Here is an 18563-nt window from a genome sequence, read left to right as displayed (position 1 = left end):
CGCACACACACACACACACACACACACACACACACACACACACAGACACACAGACACACAGACACACAGACACACAGACACACAGACACACAGACACACAGATCCTGCCAAGAACAAACTGCTCTGGAATGAGAGTGAGTTTTAAGACAGCGGAAACAGTGAGAAAAATCACAAAAGGAAAGAGGGCGAACAGCACAACCTCCTGCAACGAAAGCTATAGAACACAAGCTTATAGGTTTCTATTCACGTCTACACCTACATTGTGCTCATATTTAGAGCTGTTTTGTTTGGCAGTGGAACAAAACATTTTAAAGAATATGCAGCCTTCAAGTGGTGGATGAGCTCACTTTTGCCAACAATCCCCAAATCTTTTTTTATATCCATGACAATGTTGCAGTGCTACAGCTGAACTCAGCCTTGGATTCTGAGACCCAGTGTCACAGCTCAGCAGGTGCCAAAGGTGTTCAAACACCCAAACCCACATAAAAACCACTGTGTCTGATGCTATAAGCCCCTATCTTTAGGAGATTGTCGATGAAGAGCTCGCTTCAGCTCAGACTGGTTGTGGTTCAGAAATCAGTGGATCAGAACATACAGTAAGAACATACAGAAAACCATGGCAAAGCATAGAAACATCACACTTGTGACTTTAGCTCCAACACTCTGATCAAAGAGTTGTAGGCCAAGCTATCATACAACTGATACAGAAACAGGCAAAGCACTAAACATGTTTTAACCTCATTCCCTAAAGTAAAGAACTGGTGTAGCATCATCACTTGCTGTGTGTATTAGAACCTGCATAACTGTACTGGTCACAAAAAAAAAGGAACACAGTTTTACAATGTATGTACCCTTTAACCAACAAAGATTACAAAAGAGAGGCCATTCTATACTTCTGTCCACTGACATTGTTAAAGAACACTTTAGACAACAGTCACCGACATCAATTGCCCAGATGTCAGTGAGCAAAGAGAGTGAAGCTGAACCATTTCCTCTATTCTTCAGCACTGAACAGCTCTGGGCTGAGCAGGACACTGGTGCTGGGCCATATATCCTCTATACCAGTGTTTCAGTACTGACAGAAAAGGTTAAAGGTTTAACAGCATATATATGAATGACTAATAGGCCAAAAAGTAATAGGCCAGTGTTTCTCTTTGATTCCTGCGTTATAATAATTTTAAGGTGTTTATAACATTATTTATAACCCCTAAAAACAGCATTTAAACCACTCATAAACCCTTTATAAGGGTAGTCTTATTGTAAAATGGTTACCAAAACTTTTGGTATCAAATCACTTTTTCTTTGATGATACCAAAACAAATACTAAAAGCTTGAGTACTTGCTGATACCAGTACAGATCTGATCTTTTTCTTTAAAACTACCAAGCTTTAAAATGAGCTATTTTAACTGAAATGCTTCAATTAATAACATCTAAAAGTAGGCAATTATGGTAAAACTACACAACAACTACAGCCAACAAAATCACATCACACAGTGTTTCTGCATTTGATCAGATTCATTCTTTTTTTCTTCTATCAATCCGACACTGAAACTCCCCGATACTGATTTGCCATCTCTAGCTGGGCACTTAAGATTGTTTTGAAATACAGTTCAAAACACACAAAACTAAACAAACAGTTTTAGTAACTTGTAATACAGTAATGGTTTCCTTCCTGGAAATCTGATCTGTCTGGATAATGTCTACACAGAGAAGAAAACAGAACAAAACACTAAAATGAACAAAAGTCTGGTGAAAACAAACTAAGTCAGATTTGTAGGATATTCTTTTATTGCAGAGTCAAGAAGCATGGGTTCATTCATTTTATATATATGCAAACTTCAATATCATCTGATATTGTGATACTGACCATGACATATTTGCAAGATACTGTGATACTGAATTCTATCATTACCACTCAGCACTACTCTTGTTCAAAACAACTTACAAAATATGCGAACAGACAAACTGATATAAACCAATACAAAGAGAGAAACTGATAGGATTTATAACCTAGCAGAGAGCCCTATCATAGCTTGATCTAATACATTTGTAGACCTTGAGGGCAAATAATAAGTTCAGCTTGTAAGAGCTGAGCTACACTGGGAACACATAAAACTGTGTTATATCAATCAGGAACTGTCCCATCTTTACCACTTTCCTGCTAACACTGAAAAATGACCACTAGCATGGCCACCAGTCTGTCTGGAAACACTCATGCACAACCCAGTGTTCACCAATTGCCAACTTTCCAAGTGGTCGGCAGTCCCATCACTCATTTTCTCATGACATACAAATTACTATGCACAACAGAGCAGCATTATGTTGTGGGCCTTGCAATTGTGTCTGTTGCAAACATCAAAGACAATTCAGAAATGAGAACTCATTGTGAACTCAAGATGAGCTCAAATTGAGATACTGTTATCCAAGGCTTTCAACCACATATGACCAACTTCATTATAGCAGACCAGCTCCTAGGACATATACTTGGGAGCATGCGTGCATGTTAATCCCAATGGAAACACAAACACCTACGACTACAATAGATCAATATTGCACACTGGACCGATTTTTCCACAAACAAGGTCAATAAGCTGTTGAGTTAGAACTTTGCAGAGGCCGTATGTCAGTGACTTTATGGAACTTACATTAATCCATTCCACACATTCTATTAGTAGCAAGCCAAAGAGGCCTACAGTAAATATGAAACATGAGTGGTCATGTGACGCAGAGGCAATAACTCTCTGGCTCTTTTTAAAGAGATCAATACTCACATTTGGACAACATACCTGCGCCTACCACGTGCTGCCACTAACACTGCACTGCAATTTACGGCCAAAGTTTGGATGAGAAAATAATCACTCAAAGTGATTTAGAGTAGCAGCCATGTTTCGGCGGGACAAAACTGCTAAAGGCCTGGTGGGTGGTAGCGCTAACAGCTGACAGCACACTCTCTTTGCTTGCTCTTGCACTCTGAGGTGCTGTGAGTTTGGCATACACAGACGAGGTGGCTGAAAGCCATAGAGCTGAACATTACTTTCAATTCCATGTAAGTGTACAGAGAGCAAGAGACAAAGAGAGAAAGAAAGAGAAAGACAAAGAGATTGATCCGGCTTTCTCTTTCATCAAATGGCTGTGTTGAGAGATGCTGGTTGGTCAATAAGACTGTGTGTCACACAGGTTTAGATAAATAAATGACATGAGCCTAGGTGTAATCAATAACCCTGCTTCTGCACCTGCTAGGTGAAGGCATGGCTCACGCCCTTTAATTTCCTTTAGTCTGCTGAGGGGAGGCGTGCTTGCCACTTTTGCACAAACAAGATGGATGGCTGTGCGGGTCGGCTCCACAATGTTTTGACAAGCATGGAGCAGGAGATCTAAATTACACGAGTTGTTGGTATACAATTAATATTGATTAAATATAGCATATTATTTTCAGATTAAGTGAATTAAAAAAAATGCAAAAGCATGCAGCAGTGCATGGCACACTCAGTAGCACCAGATGAAAACAGGACCCAGCACTTTTCCAGTAAACTCACAACACACACACTGACATATTTTCACACTGAAATTAATTCAATGAATCACTTTCTATTACAAGGAAATTTCATGTTTTATTTATATACTTGTCACAGAGTCCCCACCTGAGGGTTTTTTCGAACGACTGTCTCCACCCTATCCCTGTCTAGAATCTTCCATCTCTCGTCACTGTTGTCACCTGTGTCTTATTATGTGTGTCTATACATAGCTCATTTCTGTTTGCACTCTATGCAAAATTTTGTCTGCAATCTAGCTGCAATTCAAAGTTCTACCCGTGTTAAGATTTCTCTGTTATGAGCTAATTTTGCCTCTTTTATAGTTTCCCTGTGTTCTGCACTTTTTAGTTGTCATTCTTTTTTCATTTGACCTTATCTTGTTTACTGATTTAGAAATGGATTGCTCTGTGTTCACCTTGTCTGCCTGTTTCCTGACCCCTGTTGTGATCTGTAACCACAATTATTGGAAAAGACCTAATAATCCTGACTTGAACTTTCATCATACCACCTCAAGCCTCCCATTATTACAGGTCTATTTCATATTCGTACATGTTCTTAAGAGTACAACTGAGTCTTAATGTTCTTACTTTGAGAGACATTTCTAGAAGTACAACTGGGTTGAAGATGAATTTCATGAGAAACTGTTGTTCCATCTTGTATTGCAGAGGGAAAAAATGTAATTTACATATCTTCTGTGTTTTAGTCATTGCTTCGATGTAAAAAGTGAATAATGTGGAATGTAAGTAACTAATTATGCAATTAGTTATGTCATTTTGCAATTATATACCAATAATGTAATTTAAGTTGAAGGTATAGCAAACTGACACAGTAACTTTAGACTTCTATAAGGGTTAATGAAGTGCATGCGGTAATTCATTGTCATTTGTTTCTAACTGAGTGATGAACAGAAGGACTCTGTGTGGTGCAACTGTAACTCACTTTAGTCCTGGCGCCACTGTGGCACAGCTTCCGCTCCTCAGCCAGATACAGTAGGGGTCTCGTGAGGACAGACAGCTCCTAAAACACACACACACACACACACACACACACACACACACACACACACACACACACACACACACACACACACACACACACACACAGAAAAAACACAGTTAACTCACACCAGATGTGCTGAAGAGAGTCTGTGTCCCTTCCCTCAAACTTTCCTTCACCATCTTCACCGCACCATCTCAATAATGGACAGAGACTGTATATGTGACAAATCAGAGACGACAGCCAGCCACAGAATCACCATAACAAAGCAGTAGAGAATGACTGGTCAGACCGATAGAGACAGAGACAGAGAAAGAAAGAAAGAAAGAAAGAAAGAAAGAAAGAAAGAAAGAAAGAAAGAAAGAAAGAAAGAAAGAAAGAAAGAAAAGACAGAGAAAGTCAGGGAAAGAGAGACAGAGTTAGAAAGAAAGAGGAAGAGAGAGAGAAATGGAGAGAAATAAATAGTGAGAGAGAATAGAGGAAATAGAGAAAAAGACAAGAGAAATAAAAAACAGAAAGAAAAAGAGAGAAAGAAAGAGAGAGACAAAAGATAAAAGGAAAGAGAAAGAGAGAAAAGGAAAAATGGAAAGAAAGAGAGAAATAAATAAGACAATGAGAGAAAATGACAGAAAGAGAGAGCACAAAAGAAAGAAAGAGAAAACCAGACTATACACACACACTGTGTGAGTGAGAGAGAGAGAGAGAGAGAGAGAGAGAGAGAGCATGAACATGTGTACATGATTGATAGGTGTGCTACGCCTGCCAGAAGCCCACTGGGAGTGGGTGACATGGGTAAGGTGATGAGACAGCCACAGTAAAAAAGAGTGGAGTGTAGGGAGAAGGAAAGAGAGAGATGTGAGATGAAGAGAGTGGAATAGGGAAACTGTGTGTGTATTATCTCCATTGTGTGGTTTGTGTGTGAGAGACTGAAAGTGAGTGAGTGAGTCGGAGGGTGAGTGACAGAGAGAAACAAAATGAAAGAGCCTGAAAAAACAAACTACACTAACACAATGTCTCCTTCTGTTCCAGTGATGGAGAACTGCTCTTCTGCTGCTCATCTTCTGTTCCCGACCGCTCTACTCTTCCTAACTTTCCAAACAATTGCTTTAACATTTACATACTATTAAATCACACTGAGACAAACGAGTATAAACACCACTGACAAACGCCTTGTTCAGTAAAACACTTGTCTTTTTTAGTACAGTTTTAGTACAGTGGTTTGACTGTTTAGTCGCTGCAGACATTATGCTTCACGTAGTGGAGTGGATCAACATGTAGTGCAGCTCTGCATTGAGGCGCCATCTTTACATCACTGCGGATTTGGGGATGGCTATTTAGCTTTTAATTTTTTCCCCATGCACTGCAGTCCTATGCTACGGATATCATTTACAATTTACATTTACAATCTGTTTAATTAATGCATAATTAAGTACAAATGCATCCCCATTTTATCTCTAAGTGAGAGAAACAAAGGCATAGTGCCTAACAGAAATGCAGCTGCTTCTACTTACAGTGCAGAATATCTAATAAAGGCACCCCATTTCAGCGAGGCATGCTAAAATAATCCAGATCTTAAAATGAAGAAGGGGGGACATTTCTCTCTCACACAATGGTGCTGCCTGAACAGTGAATGTCCTGAGCACTCTCTCCAGAGGCTGATGTGCCAAATAGCTTTGAGGGAGATGGGTGAAGTAGTTAAAGGGCTCATATCCCGTTTTTTCCCATTTTAGTTCTTCTGTGACATCTACTTTTTCACTAGTGACAATTTTCACATGATCATTTCCCATTTCCCTACCTCTCTTTACCCTTTATAATTTAATAGGCTGATTGTTAATGTGCCTCTGATATACATTTCCCTTCATTCAAAAAACAGTCCAGTCCATGTTGGTGAGGATGACAGCAAACCGTATATTCCATTGTTTTCAATGATTCTGCAATGGAAATTTCTGCCACCACCACTGGCAATGTTCTATGGACCACATGGTTAGTGGAACATTGCCAGTGGTGATGTCAGAATTTTCACTTGCATATCCATTAAAAAAATGCAATATTGAGTTTGTTATCAAGAGTTCAATTTTCTGAAACTTAATACATCATATGTCAATTTTTAGGATAGTCATGGACGACAAACACCTGTCATTCTTGAATACTAGATTATCCCAGTACTACACCCCAATAAATAAATAAATAAATAAATAAGCAAGCGCAGATATGCCTTTACTTTACTAAACCTTAAATAAACTATTTATACTGCTAAAGCTCTTCTCTGATTGTCATCTACTTTTGCTGCTAATGCTGTCACCATGCCAATGTTTGCGTGGCTTCTTGTCACTGTCAATCCTATACTGATATTAGACCCATAATAATGATTTCTTTAACACAAATATGTGAACACAGTATAATAGCTTCAACATGAAGGGGTAGAGCTGAAAAGGCAATATGTAAATGCACTGGGTTCATGAGATCACAAAAACAATAACTCAAATACGTTTCTGCAGCTTAATTTTCATATATGGACCATTTAGCCTTTATGGGTGAACTACATATTCTGAACAACGCTTATATACGTAATAAAGCAATGAAAAATCAGTTTTATCTGATGTGGGCCCTTTAGGACCAACAGTTTGAGCAGACTAAACTATAAGGAGACGTATTTGTGAAAAAAAATTGTGTCCAGGCTGGAGTTAATGGTGATTACCAGGCCATAATCCCAGCTAAGGTGCACCAGATTCTTGGCTATTTTAGCTAAATGCCATGATAGGATTTAGGGTCTGCTATAAAAGTGAAACAGGGCCTATCAGCTTTCTTGTCCACTACTTATAGGCAAAAGAGAAAAATAAATAAATAAATCACCGTCTCTCTGCTCTGGTCATTACTGGCCCTTAGCCAATCAGATGGTTTCTATTTGAGTGTAAGTGCAGTTTGGCCAGTGGCGTGCTGGTGGAGAGGGAAGTTTATCATGCTGTGGAGGAAACACGTCCCCGTTCCCATCACTAAGCACTGAGACAGCAGCTGCACAACGGCCTGCAGGCACTCTTCTGCACACGGGCATATGGTGTAGCTTTATGCCTTTAAAACTGCATCTGCGTTTAAATTTAAGTGCTTGTCTTTGCAAAAACACAGCACTTCTTGCCCTTAGACTTTCCTATAGACCTGGAGGAAAAAGCATCTATAATACATCAAGGGGGATATTTTTATATTCTTTAAAATGTTTTTTTTTTCCTCTGTTACACCACTGGCTGACTACTTTAAAAAATGAATAAATAAAAAGGAAAGTAGAACTACAACCAGTACGGAACCATATCACATATATAAAGTATAATCAATGTGAAAAACAAACTTTGAGTATTAACTCTATCTTGCCTAACAGGCTGTTAGTCATACATCTTCACAGATGGATCACTGCCTTATACCCTATGCAGAAGAGTGGCCCACACCCCCACACACTCAAAAAACAACAAGACACACTTGAAGTAACTTTAACTTGAAAAAACGTTTTGTTTTTATGTGCTTTTTACAGCATGGAAAAAAAACTCTTCAAGAAATGTTCATGATGCATGATATTTAACAATATTCAACAGTGCTATATTTTAAAAATACTACCAAAACCTGTGCGTACAAGGATTTTTATGTAATATCTTAAAGGTAATTTTGCTCTCCTTGTCATATTGTCTAGCTTAAAGTTGCATTACAGTTCTGCCCAATTCTTGGTGTTTTGGAACTTTTAATTATTTTGAAGATGATGGCAGAATACAGATGGTCATTACATATTCAAGGGGTATCCGTTCATATCATTTTTCACCTGCAGTGGACCGCCCCCAGCCTTTAAACCACCTTAACCCTTGATGTCTTGATGAAAGGCACAATAAAATGTACCATCATGTGGAACTGGAGTTTCTTATGTGCTGCCAAGTTTTCTATCACTAAAAACTGGAAGCAATATTCCTACCTTAACTGTTTGATGCATGATAAAAGTTGAATGCAGGTCATTAAAGGCTTATTATTGAGTTGTTTCGTCTGGGCCCATATCTTTTACAATAAAATTTTCCTCACTTTTTTGATAAAAACTGGAAGAGAGTTTGAAGTGTTATATAAACCCTGTTAAATCTTAAAACGTGCTGACATTTAGTCCATATGTATGTAAACACATTTTAAATTCACTGTGTTTTGTGAAGTCAGTACATATTTACACATTAAATCTACATACACCTGCCTATTCAGCTTATAGTAGTTTAGCCTACCCATTCACACTTTTTCAGTTCAGACTGCTTTTTCAGACTGAAGGGGTAAAACAATGTGAGAACTTTAACACCAGATCATCTTATACCTGTCACAGAGAAGTGTATGAGTGAAGTGTTACTCACTTCTTGCAGGTTCCATAGTCAGCACAGCGGCTCAGAGGCACACGCACCACACAACTGGAGAAGGCCACAAACAGAGCGTGATGGTCCTTATCCAACTCCAGGCCCAGAATCCTCCGGTCCTCCCCGCGTACATTACACCTGCCAGAGGCAGAATCACAATCAGTGACATGCATGCCATGGTGGGAATGGTGGTGAAGGGCCTTAGCTTTGGCCTGATAACTGATATTACTGCCAAGAGATGTATTTTAAATTTATATATATATATATATATATATATATATATATATATATACACACACACACACACACACACACACATTTTTTTTAATACTTCACTTTTATTTAACCATTCACTTTTAGTGATAATATATGGCTAGCTCAAAAATGTATACAATACAAAAGATTTACATTTAATTACAGGATATGCAAACAGAATATCAGCTAATTAACTACACACATACATAGTCTGAATTCTACTGGAAAGTTAAGATTTTTAGTGTTCATGCAAATGAAACAAGGAAATGTAGATTGAGAGAGTAAAATGGATGAGCTCATTCAGAAGAAGGGTATCAGTTTGTCAATTTTGTGAGCTGGTTGAAGTAATGGACCCTTTCCTCTGCATACTGAGCTAGATGATGAATTCCTTAGATGTGCTTGCAAACTGGTATTATCACTACCCTCATTAATAATATTTTTTTCTCACACAGAGAGCCTCATAACACTATTAACATCCAGTGTTTCTCTGAGTGTGTTTAGATGAAAGTCAAAATATTACCAAACTATTCAGTAGTTTCTTGCATTATGATAGCCACTGCATCAGCGCTGCACTATCATTTTTGAAGAATGTTTACCGTGGCAATTAGCTGAACCATACAGAATATTTAAATTTGCACTGAATTAATGGAATATTGTAGATTATGTTCATGTGTATGCTTAACAATTAGCTATGGAAAAGTGAAGGGAAGCCAAACAAAAGCACATATGTAAACAATTTGTGATACACATGTAATTCTTGAAGACAACATGCCAACCACAAAAAGCAAAACTTAATATTTTACACTTTTTTGCATACTTGTAGCACTGCAAGTCAGCTACCACCAGTAGCAAAAATGTGCAGACACTTCATTTAACACATTTTTGTCACTTGCAAAAGGTGCATGAGGAGTGTGAGAGTGAAAAAGACGGCGCTCACTTCATTGGGTTGTATACGTCAATGTCCTCCAATAACTGGCTGCTGAAGGTGGAGTTAGGGTGAGTACTAGCCAGGACCTTCAGAACCCGTCCGTTCTCTGAGCCTAGGAACAGAACGGTGTGGTTCTTATATGGCCCAGCGGCTGTATCCACCGCTATCTGGGTCAACTTAAACCTGCAGACAGAAAATTCACTCATTTAGCAAACAACCAACAGAGCTGTCACTGCATCAAATGACATTAAACAGCGCAGGTGTTTGTGTTTACTCTTGAGTAGTGGTTAGACGTGGTGTTTCTCCAGGGAGACAGAGACAGATGCGATCGAGAGAATGAGCAACAGAGCGCGAGAGAGAGAGAGAGAGAAAGAGAGACAGAGAGAGGGAAAGCGACAGAGGAAGAGGAGAGAAAGAGTTTGAAAAAAAGTGAGAGAGACAGATGTGATGGAGAGAGAGTGCTTATGCCCAGCAGGCGTTCTACAACTTGCTCAAGCAGCCTGTCAGTTGTCAGATTGGCTGTGACGTGCCATGGTTGAATGTGGTGTATTGCCAGCAAATTTGTTTATGTGTGTGTGTATGTGTATACCTGCTGGTGGTGCGTGTGAAGCATGGCCGGTCATTGACAGAGGGTACAGCCTCGTCCATTAGCGGATACGACTTGATGAAGGTGAGAGTTTCATCAGGGAAGGTTGTGGAGGACTTGTAGGCAGCAGCAGAGCCGTCTCCAGCACAGGAACCTGGCCTACAGGCACAAACACACAGCATTACCTTCAACACCTTCTGTAGAAATGCAAACAAACACACAGAAACTTGTTTGTTTTTTCCATGTTGCCAAGACTTGGGGTGTTTACATAAAGCAGGACTTCTCAGTTTAGCCTGATAAATTAAGCCTAAAGTCAAGCCTGTTCAACAGGAAGAGCTGAGGGACTTGCTTTTTGGACAGTCCTAATCTTTGACCTTAAGTTATCTGCCTAACTGAGAAATTCTGCTTTGTGAAATACCCCTATGGAGTCATACCACGTCCCAAATGCTTTATTTACATACATAACTACATATCGCTGCTGTTAGAACAAAACTCTAAATAAACAACTTTACTAGAGACGGAAAAAACATTCTTAACTTTCAATGTACACTTGCCGGCCACTTTATTAGGTATGTTGGTGCCAGATGGCCTGGTCTGAGTATTTCAGAAACTGCTGATCTACTGGGATTTTCATGCACAACCATCTCTAGGGTTTACAGAGAGTGGTCTGCAAAAGAGAAACTATCCAGTGAGCAGCAGTTGTGTGGACGAAAATGCCTTGTTGATGTGAGAGGTCAGAGGAGAATGGGCAGACTGGTTCGAGATGATAGAAAGGTAACAGTAACTCAACTAACCAACCAAAATCTCTGAGGAATGTTTCCAACACTTTGTTGAAAGTATGCCATGAAGAATTAAGGCAGTTCTGAAGGCAAAAGTGGGTCCAAACTTTTACTGTACCTAATAAAGTGGCAGGTCAGTGTATGTTAATCTAATAAGATTTTATATTCAGTTTGACCACTATAAGTCACTTTGGACCACTTCAGTTGGTCCATTTGTCATGAAATGTACAAATAGCAGCATTTTCAAATTATTAAGAAAAAAAATTGAGCTCCAAGGTTTTCTTTCGACAACAACAATTTCTAATTACTATATGTAACATGTCACATATTGTTGTTGTCAAATCAACCAAGTAACTCCATTTTTTTCTACATCATTTAAACACAGGAGCTATCCCTTAGCTTGTGTTTTACTGGTTAACACTATAAAACACTATTTATCAATACAATCAATATAAATAAGTGTAAATACTGTAAAACTAACAAGAATTTCTTTTGAACAAGGTTGATATCTTGTTTCTATCTTTTTTCCATAGCAAAGTTTGGTTCCAGATGTCTCCTGGATGCCCCCAGCCATCGCATGGATTTGTTACATTCCATCACCAGCAGACATGATTTCATATAATGAAGTACTGATTAGCCAAATCAAGTGTTGGATTGTCATCACAGATAACACTGACATGCCACAATGAAAGGTTTGGAAAGGGTTAAATGACCACATTGACATACAATCACTACTTACTCTATTAAAAAGTTTTTGTATTTATTCTAATATTAGTGTTTTTCATGACTAAAAGGTACCTAAAACATCTGCACAATATTGTATATGTAAAGTATCTTTAAGTAATAAGAACTCTAAGAAGTCTAAGCCTGGACCAACCCTTGGCCCTTTCAAATGAAACAAGGACACAGTATCACTGAAGTGAAGCACTGCTCTTATGAAGCACCAAAAGCTACTTAAGTGCCTTCTTCTATATAATTTTTAAGTCTGCTAAACATAAGTGACTAAACAAGTGAGTCAGTTAAGTTCAGTGAGTCAGCTGAAGTCAAGTCCATGAGGTGGTTTGTATTAAAAAAAAGTTGTTTTGTAAAAAGAACTTTATCTTTGTTTCCTCTGCTTTTCCTACACAGTCAGGACGGAAAACATTGGAAAACACACACATACCAGCAGCTTTTCCATCCAATATTAAATCAAAGCTGCCGGTTTCCTTTCAGATATTCTGTAGCTAACACAAAGCCAAGATAACATATTTTGAGTTCAGGCCTGACAAGCCAAGTTCTGAGTTCCACGTAGCAAGTTAAGAGGGCAAGGAGTATTAAATCAGAGTCAGAGGACCTGTGTGTTCCTGTTTCTAATCAAACGTAACTGACTGATCAATCAGTTTTAGGAGTCTAAGATTTTGTTTACACACACAGCCAAATCAGATTTTTCCCCACATTGAACACAAATCTAATCTTCTCCTTAAATTCAGAAAAAAAAAACAATCACAAGCTCATTTCTATTTAAATCAGAGTCACAAACAAGTACAAATGCAGTGAGAAAACAATCAACAGCTTAAATAAAAACATAAATCCAATAAAAACAAGAAAAATAAATCTCATCCAGGCTTTTAAGCAGTTTGGCAAACTATGTTGTAAAGACTTTTAATTGTATAATCATACTTATTTCTTCATATTAGAGGTCATATAGAGTTCCATTAAGCTATTTTTGTAATCGTTACTGATGATATAAATCCAAACTGAAATTAAATCCTCAGTGACGCTGGAAAAAAATTAATTTCAGCCACTCTTCTGGAAGCCTGGATCCTTTGAAAGGTGGCAATGATACTTTTGCTCTCTGCTATCCAGGAACAGCACAAGGTTTAAATGTTTGCCCCCATGGTCCAATCTCTTTCTAGGATCCAACAGACTGCCTATAGTAATAAAACTCTGTGTTTGGGTGGCTAAACTAATGTAAGCTGTATGGCTCTCATACTTAAATGTTTTCAAGTATTGACATCTAAATGGGCTGTTTTTGGATCTTTCTTTCCAAATATGGACTGCGCAGACTAGGGAGAGTACAGTATACTTTAAAACTTTGGCACTGTTTAAACATTGCATCAAACTCTTTTATTTACTAAAGCAAGATTTTTCTCATGATATGGACCCTTTGAGGTTTTCAAGGGAAATCGAATATGAAACCACACAATGTTACCCAGCAGTAAACTCACCTGGGCTTGGGTACCTGCTCGTCAGGTACAGGGGTCCAAGCTGACTCGCTGGTTTTCTGCTCTTTAAACTTGCCATTAAACACTCGCTCAATGTCATCCATGTAGAAGGCACACACAGCAGAGCCAGTAATGCTGAAAGGAAGAGGAACTTCTTTAAATCAAGGGACTAATTAGATTGTGTCTTTGACAGAGGGACAATGAGCTAACTGTGCTGAGCAGTTATTTTATACACAATCTTTTTTTCAATGGTAATAATATAAGAACATGACAACTATTATAGTATATGAGTCAGTCTGCTTTATCCATCCATCCATCCATGTTCTAAGCCGCTTCTCCGTCAGGGTCGCGGGGGGATGCTGGAGCCTATCCCAGCAGTCTTCGGGCAGAAGGCAGGATACACCCTGGACAGGTCGCCAGTCCATCGCAGGGCAGACAGACAGACACAAACAGCCACTCACACACTCACACCTAGGGGCAATTTAGCATGTCCAATTGGCCTGACTGCATGTCTTTGGACTGTGGGAGGAAACCGGAGAACCCGGAGGAAACCCACGCAGACACGGGGAGAACATGCAAACTCCACACAGAGAGGACCCCAGTCACCCGGCCAGGGAATCAAACCCAGGCCCTCCTCGCTGTGAGGCGACAGCGCTACCCACCACGCCACCGTGCCGCCCTCAGTCTGCTTTATAATATATAGAAAAAAGAAGACAAGAGGACAGAAATAAAGAAGGGAAGAGAAATGGAGAGGAGCTGAGAAGAGCTCTCAGGGTGATGTCACCTGTTGGCCTGTGTGGTGAAGACTCCCAGCACAGCAGGCCTGTGGTTGATTTGCATGACGTTAGTTAAGGACTGCAGAACGTCAAAGTAGAAAAATGAGTCGCCTGGAACAGAGCAGTTCAGCCGGGCTTTCAGGAATGATGTCCAGTATCGCTCTAGAACCCTTGGAGAACCACCATTATCGTTCTTACACACCCGAGCTACCCTGGAAAACACCACCTAGAAAAAGAGGAGCCAGTGATGTATAGTTTAATAAAATGATGACTTCTTGTAGCTTCATAGAGACAAATGAAACAAAGTTAGCCTAGTTCTGGCCAAGTATTTTTTTTATAGTCAATCACTAGGTGAATGAGAATATCCAAACAAAGCTCAAACATATCCAGTCTCTGAAAAAATAGTAAAATTTAATTTTCATTCAAAATCATTCAACCCAGGTGTGGGTCATACCTTGCCAAGAGTGGTGTATTCCACTGCAATCTCGCTGAAGAAAAAGTACACATAATTGCCATACTCAATGGCGTGGAGAAAATGGGGCTCTGAAAGAACAGAACACAAACTTTAGACAAAAGAAAAAAAACTAAAACTTGCCCATCAAGCATTCACCTTTTAACAGGAAGAGTCTGAAAGAGTGCTCTTTGTTACAGTTCTGACCTCGCAGCCATTTGGAGTCGTACTTCACGGTTCGCAGGACTGGGCTACTTTCTCCTAAACTTCTGTAAATCACTGCATCACTCGCTAAAAAATCTGTCATTGTGGCCGAATAAAAATCGCCACCTGGAAATGGAATGAAATAAGTCATTATTTCAAGGCCAAAAAACAAAACTGAAGCATAATTATGTGTTTTCACAGCTCTTGGTGCCTAAAATCTCAGGCTTCAGGATCACACATTTCTATTTTCTCACACACATTGATTCTGTAGCATTTCTGAGCCCATGTACTCGCTGGTACCACAGTAGCTGGTACCTCATTTCACAGCTGAACTTTGTGAAATGTCAGTGGAATATTGGCAAGATTGAAGGCAAGATCATGTTTCCCTCCTGATGGCCTCAGCTCAGCCAACTTACCAGCAAACAAGCCAACATTAGACTGGCGCGATTCAAAAGGGCATCGAGCCTGACCAACCACCTCCTCTCCATCCTGCTCCAGTGTGGACATCTGAGACAGAGGGAAGGAGAGGGAGAGAGAGAAAGAATACCATATCATGGAATACTGCATATACATCCACCACCTTTTCATGACATTTTCTGACTGCTTTCTGCATCATTTGAACGCAGTGACTTTCAATTCAGCATGCAAACTCCAGCACTGCTCCGATCTTTTGAACTAACTAAACAGAAATACAGTAGAATTGATCCTAACCTTGTTATGCTGCCCTGCTCTACGCCTTTCCTTTCAGTATGAGGGCAGCATTAGTGCAGGCTGCACAGGGGCTAACTCTCAGCAGACACAATAGGCACTAATCCCAGAGGACAGACACAATGTGACCCCCAAATATCACTCTTTAAACTCTCTCAGCAATAAACCACAGATGCCAAGAAAAACCCAGCTGTGTATATTTGTGTGTATGTGTGTGTGTATGTGTTGGTCTAGACAGTGAAAGTGGCACTGCTGCAGCTCTCAGTTTGATGTCTCAGTCTGAAACTAACAAGATGCGCTTTGGCCTGTTAGCTCTGTGCATACCCACAGCGCACAGCAAACAACACTTATACATGCGCCTCTCACTGGCCCACTTCTCTGCACAGTGCTCCACCAAAGCACCTTTAACCCTTAGAAGTCACTCTTATCACTAGCAGTATCAAAAGCATGCTGTAATTGAATATATGCTGTAATTTTCTAATTTATATATTTTATATTATATTTAGATGTGAAGGACCTCATGGGCCTAGCTTCTTTCCATCTCTTTCTTTCTGTTCATCTAACTGTCTAACTCACTCACTCACTCACTCATGTTTAACAAGACTGTCTATAAGGGGGAGCTACTGGCACTCAAGGCACAATTACTGGTGTACCACTGAAAAAGCAAGACAGAGAGAGATGCATGGTTGTCATCCTGCTATAGTTTTATATAGAAATCAATGGAGACTGCCTGAGACAAACAGCATGTGACAGGTGAATACTGGAGTCACATATCTAGACACATTAGTGACCCAGTCCATTCTTAGTGTGTGGCCACTGGCTAACCACGCAAACACTACTGCCGTCAAAGCAAAGCATAACGATAACACGTGAAAAAATTAAACCATTAGCTAAAGTGATGGAGAAAACCTCAGAAAAGCTTCAGGAGGAGCAGGTATTGTTTGTATACTGTGAATATAGTACATTCTGTAATGTCTGTAAATTATGTGTATATTGTTTGTATATGGCATTTAATACTAGAGAGACACCAACAGCTGGAACCAAATTCCTTGTGTGTGTGTGCCAACACACTTGGCCAATAAATCTGATTCTGATTTTAAAAAACACTGACTTACTTAAACAAGACACAAAGACATGAAGAACTGAAAGTTCTGAAGGTAAGGGATTTGCCAGTTTGCGTGAGTTTTTACACTTTGTAAGGGACAAGCAACTTCTAAATCTGCCACTTCTAAATCTATGTGATGATGTAACAGAGGATGGAACAGGAGGAGGTGACGATAAAATACATCAGCCTACTATAACATGGCATCTGCTATGCTTGGCATGTAAGACTAGCCAATTCATTAAGTACAAGTCCTTGATTCTACACTCACTGTCTGTTTTATCAGCTCGACTTACCATATAGCTGCTCTTAGTAGTTCTACAATTAGACACTGTAGCCCATCTGTTCTTTGCCTACTTTGATACCTCCTTTCACCCTGTTCTTAAATGTTCTTTAGGCTCAATGAAACAAGCAGAGAAATGTAGTGATCATATGAATTAAAACTTTAATTTTAATTGATGTATGTATGTAGGAGACTACTATTCAAAAGTCTGAGTACACTGAGTACATTGAGTACAAGTGAATCATAGTCCAACACTGTTGAAAGTGTTTATGACATTTGAATGAATGTAAAATAGCACTTTTGTTCATCTAAACTAATATTTTACTTTGCACTGTGTCAGTCATTTTTACACTGCATGTTGGGATGAACATCTATTAGATGATAAATCACATATGATAATTCACTGTTTAGGGTAATGTTTGGCAGGTTTTCTGTCTCAAATTTAGAATGACTTAAAAAATTATTTTTTATAAATTCATTTGATTATTAATTGAAAACCTTTGAAAGGTAGTGCGCTTTATTATGATGTGAATTTGTTAAGTTACTGTTCTGCCTTGGAAAAATTATCCTTCATATTGTTGCCATGTTTTTGTATTTTTCAGACACTGCATCAAAGCTGTAAATGCAGTCTCAAACATGTCACTCCAGAATGTCACTGTAATTTACTATGTAATTATAAAATGTATCATTTTATTCTTTATTCAGATCAAATCTGCTCTGATTCTCTGGTCTTTGTCTCCCTTTTGGGCTTCTTCCTAATCTCTCTAAAAGTTCTGTATCTTTATTATCTTGTCTTAACCTTCCCAAGACCCCTTTAAAGCCAGCCTATAACCAGGTCACAAGTGTACCACAACCTCTGTCAAACTTACTGAAACCTCCCTCTAATCACAGCGTAACCCATGCAATTTCCCAGATTACCCCAATCGCTTCTTGACCTTAGTATAATTTTTTCAACTATATCCTAACCTCTGCTTTACCTCTTCATCACCTCCCTACAAAGGACTCTTCGCCTGCTGAGATACTCGGGGGAGGATTCTTTCCACAGAAAACACAGTGCAGGAGGGGACAGTGCCCATGCTCCGAGAGATATGATTTACTCTCACTGACTAATCTCACCCCTCTGCAGGAGCTTGCAGGCATAGGTTTTCCATAGCATGATAAAGAGAGAGTCACTGAGAGAGAGAGAGGGAGAGGGAGAGAGAGAGAGAGGGAGAGGGAGAGGGAGAGGGAGGAGGGGAGATCCTCAGGGTAAGAAATATAAATCAGACTCCTCAGAGAGTCTGCAGTGGAAAGAAAGAGAGATAGCTGACTCCCTGATGACCTCTTTTAAAACACACACACACACACACACACACACACACACACACACACACACACACACACACACACACAC

The 18563-nt window shown here is 39.4% G+C and overlaps 1 protein-coding gene across 4 annotated transcripts in view; it reads right to left on the bottom strand.

Moving 5' to 3' along the window:
* Window positions 1–18563, bottom strand: part of sema6e (sema domain, transmembrane domain (TM), and cytoplasmic domain, (semaphorin) 6E) — a 165197-nt gene that overhangs the window by 27597 nt on the left and 119037 nt on the right. For all 4 annotated transcript variants that reach the window (XM_037537012.1, XM_037537013.1, XM_037537014.1 and 1 more), the window contains 9 exons: window positions 15494–15584; window positions 15081–15203; window positions 14877–14965; window positions 14431–14648; window positions 13650–13781; window positions 10667–10822; window positions 10087–10260; window positions 8895–9032; window positions 4474–4551 (listed from right to left, as the gene is read on the bottom strand). In XM_037537012.1, the coding sequence (XP_037392909.1) occupies window positions 4474–4551; window positions 8895–9032; window positions 10087–10260; window positions 10667–10822; window positions 13650–13781; window positions 14431–14648; window positions 14877–14965; window positions 15081–15203; window positions 15494–15584 (1199 nt within the window). The remainder of the gene's footprint in view (window positions 1–4473; window positions 4552–8894; window positions 9033–10086; window positions 10261–10666; window positions 10823–13649; window positions 13782–14430; window positions 14649–14876; window positions 14966–15080; window positions 15204–15493; window positions 15585–18563) is intronic.

Source organism: Pygocentrus nattereri, chromosome 3, assembly GCF_015220715.1.
Source record: "Pygocentrus nattereri isolate fPygNat1 chromosome 3, fPygNat1.pri, whole genome shotgun sequence".
Classification (NCBI taxonomy): Eukaryota; Metazoa; Chordata; class Actinopteri; order Characiformes; family Serrasalmidae; genus Pygocentrus; species Pygocentrus nattereri.
This window is presented reverse-complemented; position numbering and strand designations above follow the sequence as displayed.